This window comes from Aspergillus candidus, assembly GCF_002847045.1.
Source record: "Aspergillus candidus strain CBS 102.13 unplaced genomic scaffold BDW47scaffold_1, whole genome shotgun sequence".
NCBI classification, from domain to species: domain Eukaryota; kingdom Fungi; phylum Ascomycota; class Eurotiomycetes; order Eurotiales; family Aspergillaceae; genus Aspergillus; species Aspergillus candidus.
In genome coordinates, this window is record NW_020194006.1 from 826,776 (window position 1) to 844,030 (window position 17,255).

The 17,255-nt window shown below is 51.3% G+C and overlaps 4 protein-coding genes across 4 annotated transcripts; 3 read left to right on the top strand and 1 right to left on the bottom strand.

Annotated features, from left to right (window-relative positions):
* Window positions 1-190: 190 nt before the first annotated feature.
* Window positions 191-4,930, bottom strand: BDW47DRAFT_97639 (putative cellular morphogenesis protein (Rax2)). The gene is made up of 2 exons (XM_024820462.1): window positions 1,027-4,930; window positions 191-964 (listed from the first exon to the last, which is right to left on the bottom strand). The coding sequence occupies exons 1-2, from the start codon at window positions 4,424-4,426 to the stop codon at window positions 729-731; spliced, it is 3,636 nt and encodes a 1,211-aa protein (XP_024676683.1). The 5' UTR covers window positions 4,427-4,930; the 3' UTR covers window positions 191-728.
* Window positions 4,931-7,158: 2,228 nt separating this feature from the next.
* On the top strand, window positions 7,159-9,672 carry BDW47DRAFT_97640 (FACT complex subunit POB3). The gene is made up of 8 exons (XM_024820463.1): window positions 7,159-7,308; window positions 7,362-7,584; window positions 7,671-8,215; window positions 8,278-8,517; window positions 8,568-8,699; window positions 8,755-8,988; window positions 9,044-9,116; window positions 9,211-9,672. Coding segments are annotated over exons 1-8 (1,728 nt in total). The 5' UTR covers window positions 7,159-7,306; the 3' UTR covers window positions 9,490-9,672.
* A 1,204-nt stretch (window positions 9,673-10,876) lies between these two features.
* Window positions 10,877-12,996, top strand: BDW47DRAFT_121775 (3CxxC-type zinc finger protein; the record flags this gene model as incomplete). Its single annotated transcript, XM_024815701.1, has 3 exons — window positions 10,877-11,229; window positions 11,904-12,272; window positions 12,951-12,996. The coding sequence occupies 3 exons, from the start codon at window positions 10,877-10,879 to the stop codon at window positions 12,994-12,996; spliced, it is 768 nt and encodes a 255-aa protein (XP_024676685.1).
* Window positions 12,997-15,521: 2,525 nt separating this feature from the next.
* On the top strand, window positions 15,522-17,212 carry aspB (septin AspB; the record flags this gene model as incomplete). The annotated part of the gene is made up of 3 exons (XM_024815702.1): window positions 15,522-15,999; window positions 16,052-16,518; window positions 16,577-17,212. 3 exons carry the CDS (start codon window positions 15,522-15,524, stop codon window positions 17,210-17,212), a joined length of 1,581 nt encoding a protein of 526 aa, XP_024676686.1.
* Between the last annotated feature and the right edge of the window lie 43 nt (window positions 17,213-17,255).

The window sequence follows — 17,255 nt, forward strand, 5'->3', positions numbered from 1 at the left end:
TCCAACACCTAATAGCATCACGGCTCAACAACCGACAAATGCACCATGACTTCACAGCGACAGGGATCTTGCACAGACGAGAGACCAGTCAACATCATTCTGCCGTAATCAGAGCACTGCCCCCGACTCACCATCCTATGAGATAGATCCCTCGTCACTTAACTACTGGCCTACACACAAGCAAATACAATTCAACCTGCATTATTGTTCATTACCGCGATCTCGCACGGACTATGTACATGTCCACACACCTCAGCAGAACCTTTCTCTCAAGCAAGGCACCTGAACTGAATATAGACACACGGAGTCGTCCCAACTGGGAGACTATGGTACAAAACTTGAAATTTCAACACAAAGAGTTCGGGGAGAAAAAATAACAGGATTTCGACAAGGGTGTTATAGACAAGAAAATACCCTAGCCAAATCGTGAGATGGAAAAAAAAGGGGGATCAGATGACGGGTATAATCGCCAAATGCAAGAAGGCAAAAAGTAGAATCAAATAAAGAAGCTTCACAAAAATATAACCTCCTGGGATATCAAAGGCGGAGAATAGAATGGTAAATCAAATCAGTGCAAGAGCAAAAAAAGAAAAAGATTAAGCTAAGGGTATAAATCAGGTTGTGTCCCAAGAACGCCGTTCTGAGATGTCAAACAAAGATCAAGCGGAGTGATGTCAAGATTGCTTTTTTTTTGGTTTCTTTTCGGAAAGAATGTCAAGGTCGAGTCTTCATATCGCGGGAGTGCCTGGGTTGGGTTGTTTCAACGAGTTGAAAAGGTACTCTGGAGGCAACCGCTGCATGTTCGACGGCCGGTCCGTTCCAACCGTTTGTGGCGCCGCCATGTAACCTTGGCGACGGCGCTGGATCTTATTGAAGATGATACCGGCAATGACAATGAGGAATACGCAGCCGAGCGCACAGCAGAACGAGACCAACACGACAATTCCGTTCGAATGATGTTTTCCTACGTTCGTCAGTACAACTCCAAAACCTTGGTAGAAAATAAATCAAAAAGAATGGACTCACCTTCACTAGTGTAAGGGTTCTTGTTCTCGTAGAACACTTGAGACATACTGCCCGGCTTTCCATCGGACTTGGACGACAGAATGAAAGGCGTCACCGAGCGCCCGTCGTAAAGAGCGGCCGAGGCATGTCCGAAGTCGGGGATCATAAGCTGGCCAGTGACCAGGAGGGTCTGATCGTTTCGGAGCAGGTCGGCCTGCTCATGGCTCGCTTTCAGAGGAATGATCTCGAGTCCCCGAATAGTCGTTTCCTTGTCAAAGACGTCGTTCCCAGCGGATGCGAATTTAGTGCCGTCGTAGTTGACGAGGAAACTCGTCCCATCGTCCTTCTCTCCGGCGAGCCAGAACTTGGACACATCGGCACTGGCGGGAGTGAACGCCGTGATGGTTCCGGGAATGTCGGACTTGGAAGCTCCCTTGAACGCTTTCCAGGTCTGTCCCTTGACCGTGTAGGTGGCGACCACCGTGTCCTTTTGATCGACCTGCAGGTCTCCAACGGCCATCAGGGTATCCTTGTTGACCCATTTCAGAGCCAGGACCGACCCCTCGAGGGACACACCCGGTCGGTTCCACGAGTCTTCGGTCTTGTCAAAGTAACAAACGCCCGGGCAGGGCAGAGCCCCGGCTTTTTCGAAATTTCCACCGAAATAGATCTCCTGCGAACCAGGGCGGGAGGCGATGGAATTGACGGATACATCTTGGCCCATAAACATGGGTGGCTGCGACTGCGGGAAAGTCTTGTTCTCCAAGTCGTACACGATGAACCCGTTGAGCGGCGTCTTCCCCAGAGAACCGGTAACATTACCACCGGCGTACAGGGTGTTCTCCCACACGGTGAGGGCCATAAAGGTGGAATTGGTATCGATGCCGCCTCCCAGGCCCGTGATGGTGTCGTGCTTGCCATCGAGCACAGCAATGTTCTCCACCGTGGAGCCGTCACTGCCGTTGGCGGTGAAGCGACCACCCAAGATGGTGAGGTTGCGACCATCGGACTTGTCGTAAACACCGGCGTAGGTCTGGCCACTGGCCTTCTTGGGGGTGAGCAGCGGCTCCAGGCTGAGCTTGTCGTCATCGTGCAAAGCCACAGCGCCCGCAGCACCAAGACCTCCGGATCCAACGTTGCCGGCGATGATGCTCAGATTGCCCGCCTTGATGAAAGCCGACAGGTGCCCGCCGAAGGTCATCTCGCTGTCACCGAGATTCTGCAGCCAGTTCTTCTCGGAGGGAACCCAGATGGCGAAGCCAGAAGCATTGGTCGAAGGGTTCTTGTCGAACGAAAGCAGCTTGTCGAAGTTACCGCTGATGCCGACCAGAGGTTCGGTGTCGTCGATCTTGGAGGACACATTCAGCGACAGCGAGACCACCTGGCTGACAGGCCCATTGACACCGCCGCCCAGCGCTGACCACTTGTTGTCATCGAGCGAAAAAGCCGCGATGTGGTTGAGACCTTTGTCGCCACCGGCCGCGGTATCGGTGAAGTTGCCTCCCACGTACAGGACCTTGTCCACGACGGACATGGACGACACCTCGGAGTTCAGTCCCTTCCCGGGCAGCGCCGTGGCGTTCCCGTCCGGTTCGTAGAAGAGGATGTTGCTCAGGTCGGCGCTGGAGAAATCACCACCCGCAAAGATCACGTTGTCATGGCTTTCCAGCGTCTCGATGGAGGCTTTGTCATCCAGCTCCAAGCCGATGCGGTTGGTCGCCGACTTGGTGAAATCGGTGTCGAGCTTTTTCGAGGCCGGGTCGAACTCGTAGATACCGTTCAACTGGCCACTCAACCCTTTCGAGGCCTTAATCAGTTGGAACTTGACCTTCGATGCAACGACAGTCTGATCGCCCTGACCACCCTTGGGCGTCAAAACGACCCGGGGACGGAACCCATCCTCGCTGGCATCCACGTGACCGGTGTAGATGGTATCGTACTTGTCGAACAGGTTCGTCTGGTAGATCTCCGTTTCGATTGGATCCGCCGCATCGCTCGTAGGGGTAGCTTTGACGTTGACGGCGCCGCGCGAGTCGCAGGTGTCGTCCTGCTGGCAACCGGGGGTGTACAGGAGGATATCGTACTTTCCAGGCTGCTTGACGTCGGGCTGGAGGACGACCTCGGTATCGGACGCAGAGGAATCAGAAACCTTGGCGGTCAGAAAGCCCGAGGATGACTGGTCCTTGCTCGATGCGGACCAAGAGCCCTTCTTCGTCGACTTGGACTGGTTCTCAATGCCCCCGCAGGACGGCTCGTTGAAGTCGTTCACAGCATACGCAAGGATATCTTTCGAGAATAGCTGAATGCCGTTCAGGCCGGCACCGGGTCCGTACCAATCCTTAATCTCCAACATGAACCCCTGCATGGCGATGGAATTGACAAATTCGAAATCCCTATATTCCTCGCTGTCGTCATGCGAAAGCTCACAGGTCTGGTCGCAGAAGGCCTTCTTGTTCGTATTCGGATCGGTGTAGGTGAGGTTCATAATCCCATTGTCGGGGAGCGCGCGGAGCATAAAGGTCTTGGTGCCCCTTCCTTCGAAATGGGTATTGTACAGCCGGATCTTGGTGGGGGTGTACTGGAAGCCCATGTCCCCACGCCAGAATCCGGGGGAGTTATCGTTCAGTAGCCACGTCTTTCCCTCGCCGTCACCCCCACCTGCCTGGCAGATAATGTTGCGAGGGTCGCTGAACCCACCCTTGGGGGATTCCGCGTCGGAGGTGACTTTGGCGCTGTCGAGGTTGACGATCTGCTGGTGCTTCTTGGACGATGTCGCATTGCCCACGCCGTCGAACGAGCCTCCAAAGACGATGTGACCGTCAGAGTTCTTCAAGATCGAGGTGACCGGTCCGTTCAATCCATCGAACGGGAGACTTTTCCACCCGTCACTCCCGGTCCACGCCACCACATTGGACGTGTCTTTGTACTTCAAATTGCCGCCCACATAGACGCTGTCGGTTTCCTCATCGCACAGCAGGGCAGACACTGAACCCCGCAACCCCGGCAAGGCGGTTACTTTCTTCGATTTGGGATCCAACAGCGCCGCACCCTGCGCCTTCACTCCGCCCAATTTCGTAAAGTTTCCGGCGACGAACAGGCCCTTGTCGGTTCCATCCTTCTGGGTGAACGAGCACACGGCCCGGATTTCCCCGTCCGAGGACGATATTGACGTGAGGCCTCCGTTCGGGAGGGGTATGAGGATGGACTGGGAGCCGTTTTTGGACGAATCGGACTCGGTCTGGTCTTCGTAGTTGTAGAGAGAGACGGCGGCGAAATCTCCTGTCAGGGCGATCTGACCCAGCGGCGCGAGATCCAGCTTCGGTTCGGAGACGGAATCAAACGACACCTCTGAGGCAGCTAGCCCAATCAAGGCGGTCCATAAACCAGCCGCCGCCGGCCCAAACAGTGAGGAGGCCCTCATTGTTTAGGGTTCGCGACGACAGGCCCAAGGCCAACTATACGGCGATTTCGCGGTGGTCGGATGTCGAATTCGAGGGTATGGATGTTGAGAGAGGGAAAAAGGGGGGAGTTGAAATCAGATCGTATCAGACACCAATAACAGAACGAACGAGGAGGTCGTTAATTTGTAACAATAAAACCAATAGGAAAAAGTAAAAACAGGCCCAGGTGCCACCAACACGAAAGGCACAAAGACCGAAAAAAAGGAGTCGTCACGAAAAGGAATGTTGAGATGGGCGGGACATCCACAATGAAATGGATCAGAAAGATGAGCCGAATAAAACAAAAATGAAAAAAAGAAGGTTAAAATAAAGATAGGGAAAAAAAGAATGAACGGTACTCTTGTGTTCTCTGACCAAGAGCCCAACAGCAAGACAAAAATGTCAACGAATGACTGGCAACAGTTGGATGGACCGAAAGAGTGACATGGCAGGGGCGTGTTTGTTCAGAACCAAGATGAGCAGAGTCTTGGTTTTCTCTCTGAGAGTGAGACAGAGACAGACTAGAGGGAGACTCAGGCCGTGACCATTATTAGCAACGCCCAGGGGAGACTAGTACCGGTACTAGTACTAGTTTTGTTTACCAGTCTTACTAGTGTCATGTCTAGGTGGTCATGTTTATTTGTTGTTCCCTTCCAATCCCTCCACTTTTAACCTGGTCGACCCACGGGCTGGCCCGTCACGCGAAGTGAACCGTTTGAGGGGTTGCCCGGGGATCTACTTTGTTCCGGTAATATAATACCGTATCCTGACAAGCCAAGCGGATCGCAATCACAGCTACCGCCGACCACTCCCAGTCTCCTGTCGGTTCCGCCCAGTGCTTGCATACCAATCAACCTCCACATGCAAACCAGTGGCTGAAAATCATATTAAACATCAATATTAACCACAACTAAGGACAACATAATAAGAGGAAATTGGAGAGTTTGAGAGCTGCAATAATCATGTCCACCTGCACATACACCTTGCAGTGTGTGGGTTATTCTTAGTTGACAAGTCGAAGATTCTTATCTACTCCTTCTCCCCCCCACTCCAAACTGTTCCAGCCATCAAAATGACGTATCCGGATGCGCTAGTCGTTCCAGCCGTGTATGGGCTTTGGGTCGACGCACCAGCATGTATCAGCTTATATATAGCTTGCTCATGGACATGCATATGTACTTTGCTACTCTGGAAACACTGTGGAATGTCTTCCATGGATGACTTGCCCTGGGAATTTTGTTTCCTGTGTTAACTGGAGCATGCCTGTGCTGATCATAGAGATCACCTGGTTAAAGGTGACTCGAACAATGGTCAGACTAAAATAGGGTTATTGATTTCCATTTAATATTCTGGAGTCTTGCCCTATTGATCTAAATGGCGGAAGGGATATCATCAAAATAAAATACCGAAACGACACGGCAGGCAGACTAATAAGATTTATAACAGGGTCGACTTATGCAAGTATCAAACAAGTCACGCCTCAGAGCTTCCATGACCCTCGACAGAGCGTGTCTGGTGTACATGCAGGAAGCACATCCATGCAGGCCTTCCACCTCAACGCATACTGCATAAGCAGGTCGATTTACTCGTATACTGATCATGGTTATTTCCTGATGACTAGGCTCTTTAACTTCTGCTACTTCCGTTCCCATGGATACAGAATCAAAGCGCATTTCTCATCCACAGCCCTAGCAGGTGGCCCTGCCTTTGGTGGTATATCATTTCCTCCGAGGCACTCCTGGCATGAGGCAAATTTGGCTGGGCGTATACTGAGGTTCGGCAATTCGGGATTTGTACTTCCATATTCCACGTCTTACTCTGCATTTTTTTGGAGAACATGATCGATATAAGTTGCAGTATTAGGTAGGTAAGGGCAAAGAGGCTATTTGGTACTTTGCATATATCAAGGGCATGGTTATTCCTCTCTGTAGATGCAATTACTCTTTCGTTGTGTCTTTTCCAGCCATGATGAAACAGACTGTTTGGCCTTCAACATCATTATACAGGCTACACTAAACGATGGGATACCACTCATATCAACCCCGACCAGACGCCGATTCGGTACTTTGATACAATGGCGAAGAGTAAATAGATTGAATAGACCAACGATGACCATGGCCGTTAACGCCCTTTTAGATTCTAGGTAGTCTATATACTGTATCCTTGGAAAGCTTAATGGCATGATAGCAGTACTTCAGAACATTTCAAATAGTCAATATGCTCCGTATTCACTCGTTATCTTGCAGTGATTGTAGTAGCGGTATTAGCTGTGTACCTTAGGCCCTGATGAGCCAGTGAGGACTTCACACAAGAGATGGCCAACCTCCTACTGGTCCATTGGAACACTCTATACGTAGAACACATCAAGCAATAACCCCCATAACTGGAGATATATATTCCGGTAGACTAACTACTGCTAAAGACTCATGTGCACCGCCACCTCACTACTGTAAAACCCTAGTGACTACCATGTCGTAGTAGAGTTGAAATTCTCTAATAAAATATCATAAAACCATTCTCAATGCTATTGTGAGTTGTAAGTTGAGATACTTCATATAACTATGGAGTAGAGTAGTATCTGGCCTGAGGCAGTACGCTAGTCTCGATCGAGCAGGAAAGTGGCGCCGGCCGAGCAAGTAACTTTGCCTGCCGCACCGCGTATCGACAGGGACCGCGCAACGCGAACTTCTCAAAGAAGTTTGTTCGATCAGAAGCTTAACCACCCAGCTTTCAATCTTCCATTGCTCAAGCGATCTTGGGTATACTCCTTTTACCATCCCTTTTCCCGGTCGCCCATATCACACCTTTCAAATAAAAAATCGTTTATCTCTCTAGCGACAACCTCCGAGAGCATCTCCAACATGTATGATCCGTCTGTCCCTGTCGCTGTGTCTATCCTGCTAACGGCCTCATCAGGGAGAGCTTTGACAACATCTACCTCGACCTCTCGAAGCAACCGGGAAAGTGCAAGCTTGCGGAAAGTGGTTTAGGATGGAAGCCTTCCGGTGGAGGTGACACTTTTACCCTGGACAGTAGCGAAATCGGCGCGGCCCAGTGGACCAGAGCCGCGAAGGGGTTTGAACTGAAAATTCTATCGCGCACCTCGGGTGTGATCCAGCTCGATGGTTTTGATCAGGAGGTATGTAACCCCATGTGCTCCCGGGACTGAATTCTACAGAAAACATTGGGATGGGCTTTTCTGACGCTTCAATGTTGTTGATCTAGGACCTGGAACGGTTGAGCAAAACATTCAAGAACTGGTATGGCATCAATGTGGAAACCAGGGAACGAGCGCTCCGAGGCTGGAACTGGGGCAAGGCAGAGTTCACCAAGGCCGAGCTGGCGTTCAACGTGCAGAACCGCCCTGCCTTCGAAATCCCGTACTCCGAAATCTCGAACACGAACCTTGCCGGGAAAAACGAAGTCGCGGTGGAATTCGCCTTGAATGCCGATGGCGACGAGACCAGCAAGCAGCCTGCTGGTAGCACAAAGAACCGTGGACAGAAGGCTGCGGCTGGCCCTGATGAGCTGGTCGAAATGCGATTCTACATCCCTGGAACCGCAGTGAAGACAGACAAGAGCGTCAAAAAGGAAGAGGGCGCAGAAGAGGACGGAGAAGGAGAAGGAGAAGGAGAAGGAGAAGAGGACGAAGTGGAAGAGCAAAACGCGGCCAACCTCTTCTACGAGACTCTTATGGATAAGGCGGAGATTGGTGATGTGGCGGGCGATACCTTTGCTACCTTTTTGGATGTTCTGCATCTCACGCCCAGGTATGTTCCATCCCTCTGCTCTAGCACCCGGAGTGTGTGGGAGTCGCTCATATGGTTTCCAGAGGACGTTTCGATATCGACATGTACGAGGCTTCCTTCCGTTTACGGGGTAAGACCTACGACTATAAAATCCAATACGCATCCATCAAGAAGTTTTTCTTGCTACCGAAGAATGACGATACCCACACTCTCATCGTTTTGGGTCTTGACCCGCCGCTGCGACAAGGCCAAACCCGCTATCCGTTCCTTGTCATGCAATTGAAACTGGACGATGAGATCAGCCTGGAGCTGAACATGACTGAGTGAGTGCTTTCCATCTGATGGGCGTTGGATGTGTGCTAATATCTTCCAGTGATTTGCTGGAGAGCCGCTACAAGGATAAGCTGGAGTCTCGCTACGAGGAGCCCATCCACCAGGTTGTCACCAAGGTCTTCCGTGGCTTGTCGGGGAAGAAGGTTATCATGCCGTCCAAGGACTTTGTCAGGTTAGTAATTCGAAGAATGCTGCTAATCGAGCTACAATTCGCTGACAATTCGCAGCCACCACGGCCATAGCGGAGTCAAATGCTCGATCAAGGCCAACGAAGGTCTGCTGTACTTCCTGGACAAGAGTCTGATCTTCGTTCCGAAGCCGGCGACGTACATTCAACTTGAGAACATTGCCGTCATCACCATGTCGCGAGTCGGCGGTGCCGTGTCGGCCAGCCGCACATTCGACATTACGGTCAGCTTGAAGGCCGGCATGGGAGAACACCAATTCAGCAACATCAACCGGTATGATGCCGTCTCCACCTCCAAACAATGACTATCAATACTGACAGCTGGACAGCGAGGAACAACAACCCCTCGAGGAATTCTTCAAGGCAAAGAGCATTCGCTTCAAGAACGAAATGTCGGAAGACGTAAGTCATACCTTATCACCTACAGTCATCATGACACCGTCCGCTCCTCGGTCAAATCAACACATTATAATGAACTAACTAACAACCACTCCAGGCTACATCGCTCATCGCAGCCGCCCTCGACAACGACGCCATGGGATCAAGCGATGACGACGGTGTCCGAGCCGACCGCGGCTCAGCCGACGAGGACGAAGAATCTATCGACGAAGACTTCCAGGCCGACTCGGACTCCGACGTGGCTGAAGAATTCGATTCTGCACACGAAAGCAGCGGAAGCGATGCTGAAATGGAAGATGCTTCGGGTGGAGGCGACGACGATGTAGATATGTCCGAGGCAGAGTCGCGACCGAAGAAGAAGACCAAGTCTGGATAATGTTGATACATGGGTTTTAAATCTACATGACAGTATGGTTCTATCAACGATCTTTGTATGATCGATATGCGGTCTTTCATGATAAGAAAGGAACATGTATTATAATGTTATCTCATTTCCTGGTTCCTGGCTGTATCTAGGCTCTCGACATGAAGGAGCCATCTCCTCATTGCATATTCCCACCTATAGGTCAACACTCGCCATTGTTACCAGTCTGACGCACCAGTGTGTAGATTGTGGATTATAAAAACCATACTATCGAAAGACTATCGAACGGATATTTCTGACCTACCTACACACCTATCCATGATAGACAAACAAACCTGCAGGACCAAAGCCAGCACAGGTCACCAGACAAACCCCAAAGCCACCATGATGTCTCATCATGCCGTAAGCAGAGAAGCAACCATCTAACCAGGTATATTATAGTTAAAGTAAGACCTCGTCGCAGCTGACTGCATAAGCTCTGCATGTCTCACCTCTTCACCTCAGCACCTAGAAGTCAATGTAACCTTCCCATCTCATCTACTTACCTGTTTCTTTGCTTCTTTTCATAAATCATCTATCTGCATATAGTGAAAATAAATTAAGGTTACCATAGGGCCGATGGTGTACTTCTCCGCGTGGTCGATCGATCGGGTCATTAGAGCCGACGTCCACGCCCTGGACCGTTAGCTGTACGAGTCCAGCCGAGGCTGGTATTTCTTGCCATCGAGTTGATAACAATGACTGTTCCGCTTGACTCTCCAGGTCTAGGAGATTTGCTCCGTGTAGTTGCAATTTTTTATGATTGCAAGGCATGTGAATCTTGTTGACAGTTTGTTTTCTTGATAGATACGATCTGTCAGCAGGTATATATGCAACCAAGTAGCCTTATGGTATTCAGAGTAGGAAACTTAGGCCGATACATGAGTCCATACAGCCCCCGTCTTCATCTAGCTAGGGTTATCTATAGGCAGCATTCCCAGTTTGCGACTGCATCCACAGGTCACTGTCACTAACTCCAGGAACCGCAGTAGCCTAGATTAATGTCTGTAAGCACTGGGGCAACTCTGGATACTGCTGCCATCCAGGGTTTAGACTGCTGGCTGTACCCAATGGTTAAGTCTCTGCCAACGCCAGTGGACGCAGTCATGATATGGATCACAGTGGGGAATGATTTTCCATGAATAGGGTCGACTCACGTCGGCAAAGCTATCCTGGATCTTCAACATGGCTGAACAAGTCTATACCGCACTCTTCTGAGTAGTGTGCTGTGATAGTAAGTCTGAGACTGTCAGCCACTGAAACGGGCATATAAAAGCCAGACAACCTCCCGACAAAGCTATCTCCAGAAACCAGACCCAAACACATCATCAACAAAACAAAACCTCGCCACACAATCACAATGTCCCTCAAGACCACCCTCACCACCCTCCTCGCCCTGGCCCTCACCAGCAGCGCCCTCGCAGCCCCCCCAGACCTAACCAAGCGCGCCTCCGAAACAATCTACCTCTCCAACTGCGTCACCACCGGCGCCGCCTACAGCAAAAGCGGCATGTTCTACTACTCCGCCAGCGAGGACTCGCAGAACGGGGCGTCGCCGTCCAGCGGCAACTACGCGACCGTCAACGGCGGCAGTCTCGTCGGGTGGGAGGGCGCGACTGTGTCGGGCACGTTCGGCTCCGGCGTGACGTTTACTTCGAAGATTGAGGGGGGTGCTCATGCGGCTTATTCGTACTCTGGGAGTGGGTCGAATGGGTATAGGAACTTTGCGTGCTATCGGGATAATGAGAGGTTGTTGTTTACGGGGTCGGAGAAGTGGGGGAAGTGTTATAGTGTTTATTATTGTTTGTGAGTCTTTTTTTATGGGTGGGTTGTATGGTGGGGGGTACCTGGGAGGTGGTGGAGTGTAACCATGTGGATGGACGGTTGCTGGGGATAAAGTCGAGGAGATCAACCAGTAGGCCATCCAATTAAGAGGATTCAAGCATACATAGAACTCAAAGACACGAGTAAGTAATACCTGCTACCTTTCTGATGGGTTGTTTACTCTACAAGATTAAGTCCGTGCACAGGCTCTATATAACGCAGTCCCAAATCGTACATCATCCGTCATGTAGCTACCGAATAGACCTCCCCCTTAGTAGGTAACAACATGGGCGAACCTTGGGGCTATTTATTGTATACAGCCAGTCACGACATCACAACGTCAGTATCTCAAACCGCTACAAGTATACCGCGGAATTGCGACACGGTTGCGTAGTAGCATCCTCCCCGCCCTCTCGGGAGGGAACCTTCTTTATCAATCCCTTCACCGGCAAAGCCCACAATTCTATAAATTCTACATATCAAATACCCCCCCTCAACCCTGCAACCATGAAATCTATAGTATATATAAGCCTGTGCCTATGCCTGTGCCTATGCGTGTTTAGTTCTCAAATGCCAGCCCCCAACCCCAACACCCACCCCAAGCCAAAGCCCAAACCAAACAACAACAACAACAACACCAGCTACTCAATGCACCCCTCCCTCCACGAAGCCGTCAGACAGCGCCTCCTAGACACCAACCTAACCCTCACCTTCCACGCCACCGACTCCCCCGCGGGCAGCACCCACGAATACGACACGAGCATCATGGGCCGCTTCGTCTGCCCCAACCGGGCGTGCAACACACGCGGCTGGACGAGCAAGAAAGTCGCTATCACGATCCGCATGTACCCTGGGGGAGAGTACAATGCGCGCGTGTACCACCAGCGCTGTAGGAGCTGTCATCGGTTGGCGAGGCCCGTGCTGGATGCGTCGTATGCGGAGAGGGTGGCGTATCGGTTGAAGAGGTGGTGTGGGGTGGGGGAGTTGGTGGGGCCGAGTTTTGTGGGAGTTGGGGCTGGGGCTGGGGTAGGGGGGAGAGGGGGGAGGAGGAGTGATGCGCCGCATGAGAGTTGGTTGTGTGAGGGGTGTCGGGTTGGACGGTGTGCTGCTGCTGCTGCTGCTCTTGATGCTGTGGTGGAGGAGGGGGAAGGGGAAGGGGGTAGGGGATTTGTTGGGGTGGGGAGTGGTGGTGTGGACAAGATGGGGGGTGGGGTGGATGGGCCTGGATGGGGATGGGGAAGGTGATGCCGTGGTGGTTGTAGATAGGGTTACTTGCGAAGGCCAAATGTGTTATGATATCTTTTTGTATCCGGGGGGTTGATTTCCTTGGTGTTTACACCAAGGGAAAATCATTTGGAGAGGTGGGATCTTCTGGTAAAAGGCAGATCTATTGTGAGAATGAGGACTTTTGGTGTTGGGATATCAGACATGTCAAGCCCTACCAAGTGTTGAATCGGTATTTGGTGCAGTTGTTGAGGTTGAGGTAGTGATATAGATTCAGGTCTTGGGAATAAATAGCGTTGATTTATTAGTTTTGATAGTCAGTTTTATTATTGAGAATGGATACAGTTGCTTGAATATTTGTTGGAAACGGCTGATATAACAGCTAGTATGGTTGGGTTGAAGACTGTTGCAAATGGCGAGTATACCGAGTAGTTTATTGGGGCTATCTTCATGTATACCAATCTGGGACCCCCGCCTCTACATCACTAGCCTAGTAAACCAGCAATTAAAGCCAATAAATTGACAGTACATGCAGTGCATAGTACACTGCCCAAGGAATGCTAGACAAACCCTATACTACGGAATACAGCCTCTCCATCCAACCCTCCCCAGAACCATCCCAGAGCACGAGGTGATTCATCACATCGATCCAAGCAACCGTCAAACACTATTCCCGCCAAGCTCGACATATCAGAAAGCATGTTGGCGTCAATAGTTTGGGAGACAGACGGATAGATACTCAATTATGTCGGTAGGTCCTCCGTACTAGGTATGAAGCATGCATGTGCCGCAGATCATTAGCCAGCCGCACCTGTCAAACGGATCTTCGAGAAGCTTCGTCTGACTTGGGGGTTAACGGTGATGGGGTTCTTTCCTGATGTACTCCGTATGTGTGTACTGCCTTGTGGAAGGGTATGGATCCCATTGTGATTCCAGCTAATACCCGAGGATGGTACGTGGCAAGACGACCTGAGTCAGTGTTTGACACGGCAGCTGGTCATGATTAAGTAAATGTTATGGTTCTTCAGTTATGCCGAGTATATACCGTATATACCGGTGAGGAGATTGCACAAGGACTGCATCCCAAGCTAGGACAGGATGCACAACGAGCTGGGAATGTTTCAAGGGTCTTCTTTCATCTGGATCCCTGTTTCGGTAGTCCCTTGCAGTATGGCACTTGATATTCGACACGGGTACTACACTCTGTAACGATATCCATCTATTTATTGATTGGATTATTGGTTGTTTTGTGGAATGATGATGGGTAGACTTGGAGTTTATTTGTTTATTTGTGGATTTACGTCATCCAGAGCTTGACCTGACCTGACCTGACCCTGATCGAGATGTTTATCGGGGTTCGATCAGGAACTGGAGGACTCTGCACTCGGATCCATGGTGTGATTCTGCTGCGGGCCGCCACTGGGGCGCTTTGATTGGTTGGGGGCGGGATCTTTCGTCGCCGAGATTTTTCTAGTTGGGTTTTCTATTTACCCCTGACTTGTTTGACACAGTGCTATATTGATTTGGGGGGGGGAGAAGAAAATCAAGAGAGAGATATAATAAAGAGAGAATAGATCTCTCTCTTCATTGTATCTTCTAGATTATTCCGTTGTAATTATTTTGTATAATGTGAAGATGGACTGGTGATGCCTGGTATTTGAGGCTGGCTGTAATCATGAAACACCCGTCAGGTACCTACCTAGGGACCTAGGTAATGATCATAGAGTCAGGGAGTCATAGACCCTGACAGCTCTTTGTCGGTGTCTGTTGGAGAGGTTGGGCAACGGTCGTATGGGATACCACTTATCTAGTACCAACATGCAGGTTGAATACTGTCAATTGGTCAACGGCTGACTTCTGAGATCTTGTTGTTGAACTGTTAGGGTTCATTGATCGATTGAAAAGAAAAAAAAAATAAAAAATAAACAAATTAATTAAATAAATAAACAAGTAAATCTCATGTAGATAAATAAACAATGAATCAAAAAGATCGACTGGATTTATCTTCACACTGACAGGAAGGAAAAAAAAGGAAAGGAAAGATCAATGATTCCAGGTTGGACATGTCTGTAGGGAAGTCGTTAACAGGAGTCGGGTGGTACATGAAAAGAAAGAGTAGCTCTAGTATGGATCAGTTCCATGGACCGATCGATGCGCTGGATGGCCAGGTCTAAGAAGGCTGCAGCGTCCTATAGTAGAGGCAGTAAGGTCGGTGGCCCCCCTTTCTTCCGCCCCAGCACACTCCGCAGACCCAATCCAATCCTCTGTCTGTCTGTCTGTCTCTCTCCCTCTTCCCTCACTCCGTCTCTCCTCTTCCCCTGTTCTCTTGTCCTGTCCTCTCGTTCAACCTCCTCTTTAATTTTGGATTTAATTTTTTTTCTTCTTCTTCTCCTTCTATTTTCCCTTCTATCTGGTTATTTATATTATATCCTTTGATCAATCCAATCCCTCGTTATTGGTCATTTCCCCTGTCGCTCTTCCTACCTAGAATAGATCTCTGCTCCGCTCTTCACTGCTTAGTGGTGTTGGAGATTCGTGGTCCATTCAATTCCACACCACCTTCCAAACCCACCATCTCCAGGTACTTTTCCAGATTCCCATATTCCACCTTCCACCTGCCATCTTTTATCTTCCCTCTCATCCGTCGCTCTTTCCCTTCCGTGATCACCTTCCATGCCGTGACCCGTCAACTCCTTCTCCATACCTTTCCTCTTCCGCCCGCCTTCCGCTAACCAGGTCGCCGCTGCCCGTTCAGGGGAACCTTTCTCTTCGACGTTCGCTACCTCCACGCTCGCTTCCACCACCCAGAACACCTGCAATGGGTAAGTCCGTCCCATCTCGCTCCTCTCTCTCTCTCAATCGATCCATCGTCTCCTCTTCGCGTCCATCCCCCATTGTCTCCCCCAACCTGTCCCCGTCTATAATCTCCCCGATCCTCGCGCGTTCCAATCCCAATCATGGCCCAGTGCACCCATCAGGGTGCGGGTATCCACTTGCTCGATGACAGCAAGGTCCCCCCTCTTGCCCCTCTCGAGGACCCCGTGGAGATCAAGATCTCCTCGTCCATCTCGGAATCATCCATTTATGCGTCTTCCGTCCACGCGTCCCGTGGAAAGAGTCTCGATCCCGTCACTGACACATCCGTGGGATTTCCAGCTTCGCCTCCGCCTGCCAATGACACCCCGGTGTCGGGTGCCGAATCCCCGGCCACCAGCCCCGTCGGCTCCCCCTTCGTTGAACGCAGCAACCCCATGGGCTCCGGAAACGCCCAGACGGTCAGCTCCAAGGACCCCAAGGCCGTCGCCCAGGCCGCTACCGATATGAAGAACGTCGTGCGCCGCAAGTTGACCGGCTACGTCGGTTTCGCCAACCTGCCGAACCAATGGCACCGCAAGAGTGTCCGCAAGGGCTTCAACTTTAACGTCATGGTTGTTGGTGAGTCCACCTAAACCCCTACTCCCCAGAGCTCTAAAGTTGACTCTACTAGGTGAATCCGGTCTGGGCAAGTCGACTCTGGTCAACACCCTGTTCAACACCTCCCTCTACCCCCCTAAGGAGCCCACCGGCCCCAGCCACGACATCATCCCCAAGACCGTGGCCATCCAGTCCATCAGCGCCGATATCGAGGAGAACGGCGTTCGTCTGCGCTTGACCGTCGTCGACACCCCCGGCTTCGGCGACTTTGTGAACAACGACGACTCGTGGCGTCCGATTGTCGAGAACATCGAGCAGCGATACGATGCCTACCTGGAGGCCGAGAACAAGGTCAACCGGACCAACATCGTGGACAACCGCATTCACGCCTGTGTCTACTTCATCCAGCCCACCGGCCATTCGCTGAAGCCTCTGGACATCGAGGTCATGCGTCGCCTGCACACCAAGGTTAACCTGATTCCCGTCGTGGCCAAGGCCGATACCCTGACCGACGAGGAGATTGCTCTCTTCAAACAACGAGTATGTACCCATGTCACAATCCACCTTGGAAGACCACACTGACATTAATCCTTTCCAGATCCTTGCCGATATCCAGCACCACTCCATCCAGATCTTCGAGGGCCCTCGCTACGAGCTGGACGACGAGGAGACCATTGCCGAGAACCAGGAGATCATGTCCAAGGTTCCCTTCGCCGTCGTTGGCGCCAACTCGGAGGTGGCAACGGCCGACGGCCGTAAAGTCCGTGGCCGTAGCTACCCCTGGGGCGTGATCGAGGTCGACAACGAGGAGCACTGCGACTTCGTCAAGCTGCGCCAGATGCTCATCCGCACCCACATGGAGGAGCTCAAGGAGCACACCAACAACTCCCTCTACGAGAACTACCGCTCCGACAAGCTCACCCTTATGGGTGTCGCTCAGGACCCCAGCGTGTTCAAGGAGGTCAACCCGGCGGTCAAGCAGGAGGAGGAGCGCGCCCTGCACGAGCAGAAGCTGGCCAAGATGGAGACCGAGATGAAGATGGTCTTCCAGCAGAAGGTGGCCGAGAAGGAGAGCAAGCTGAAACAGAGCGAAGACGAACTCTACGCCCGGCATCGCGAGATGAAGGATCAGCTGGAGCGGCAGCGGATGGAGCTAGACGAGAAGAAGGCCCGTCTCGAAAGTGGCCGGCCGATCGAAGAGAAGGGCAAGAGAAAGGGGTTCTCGCTCCGTTAAGAGGATGTCCTCCTGATTGGAACCCCGGTGCTTCTGTCCCGAC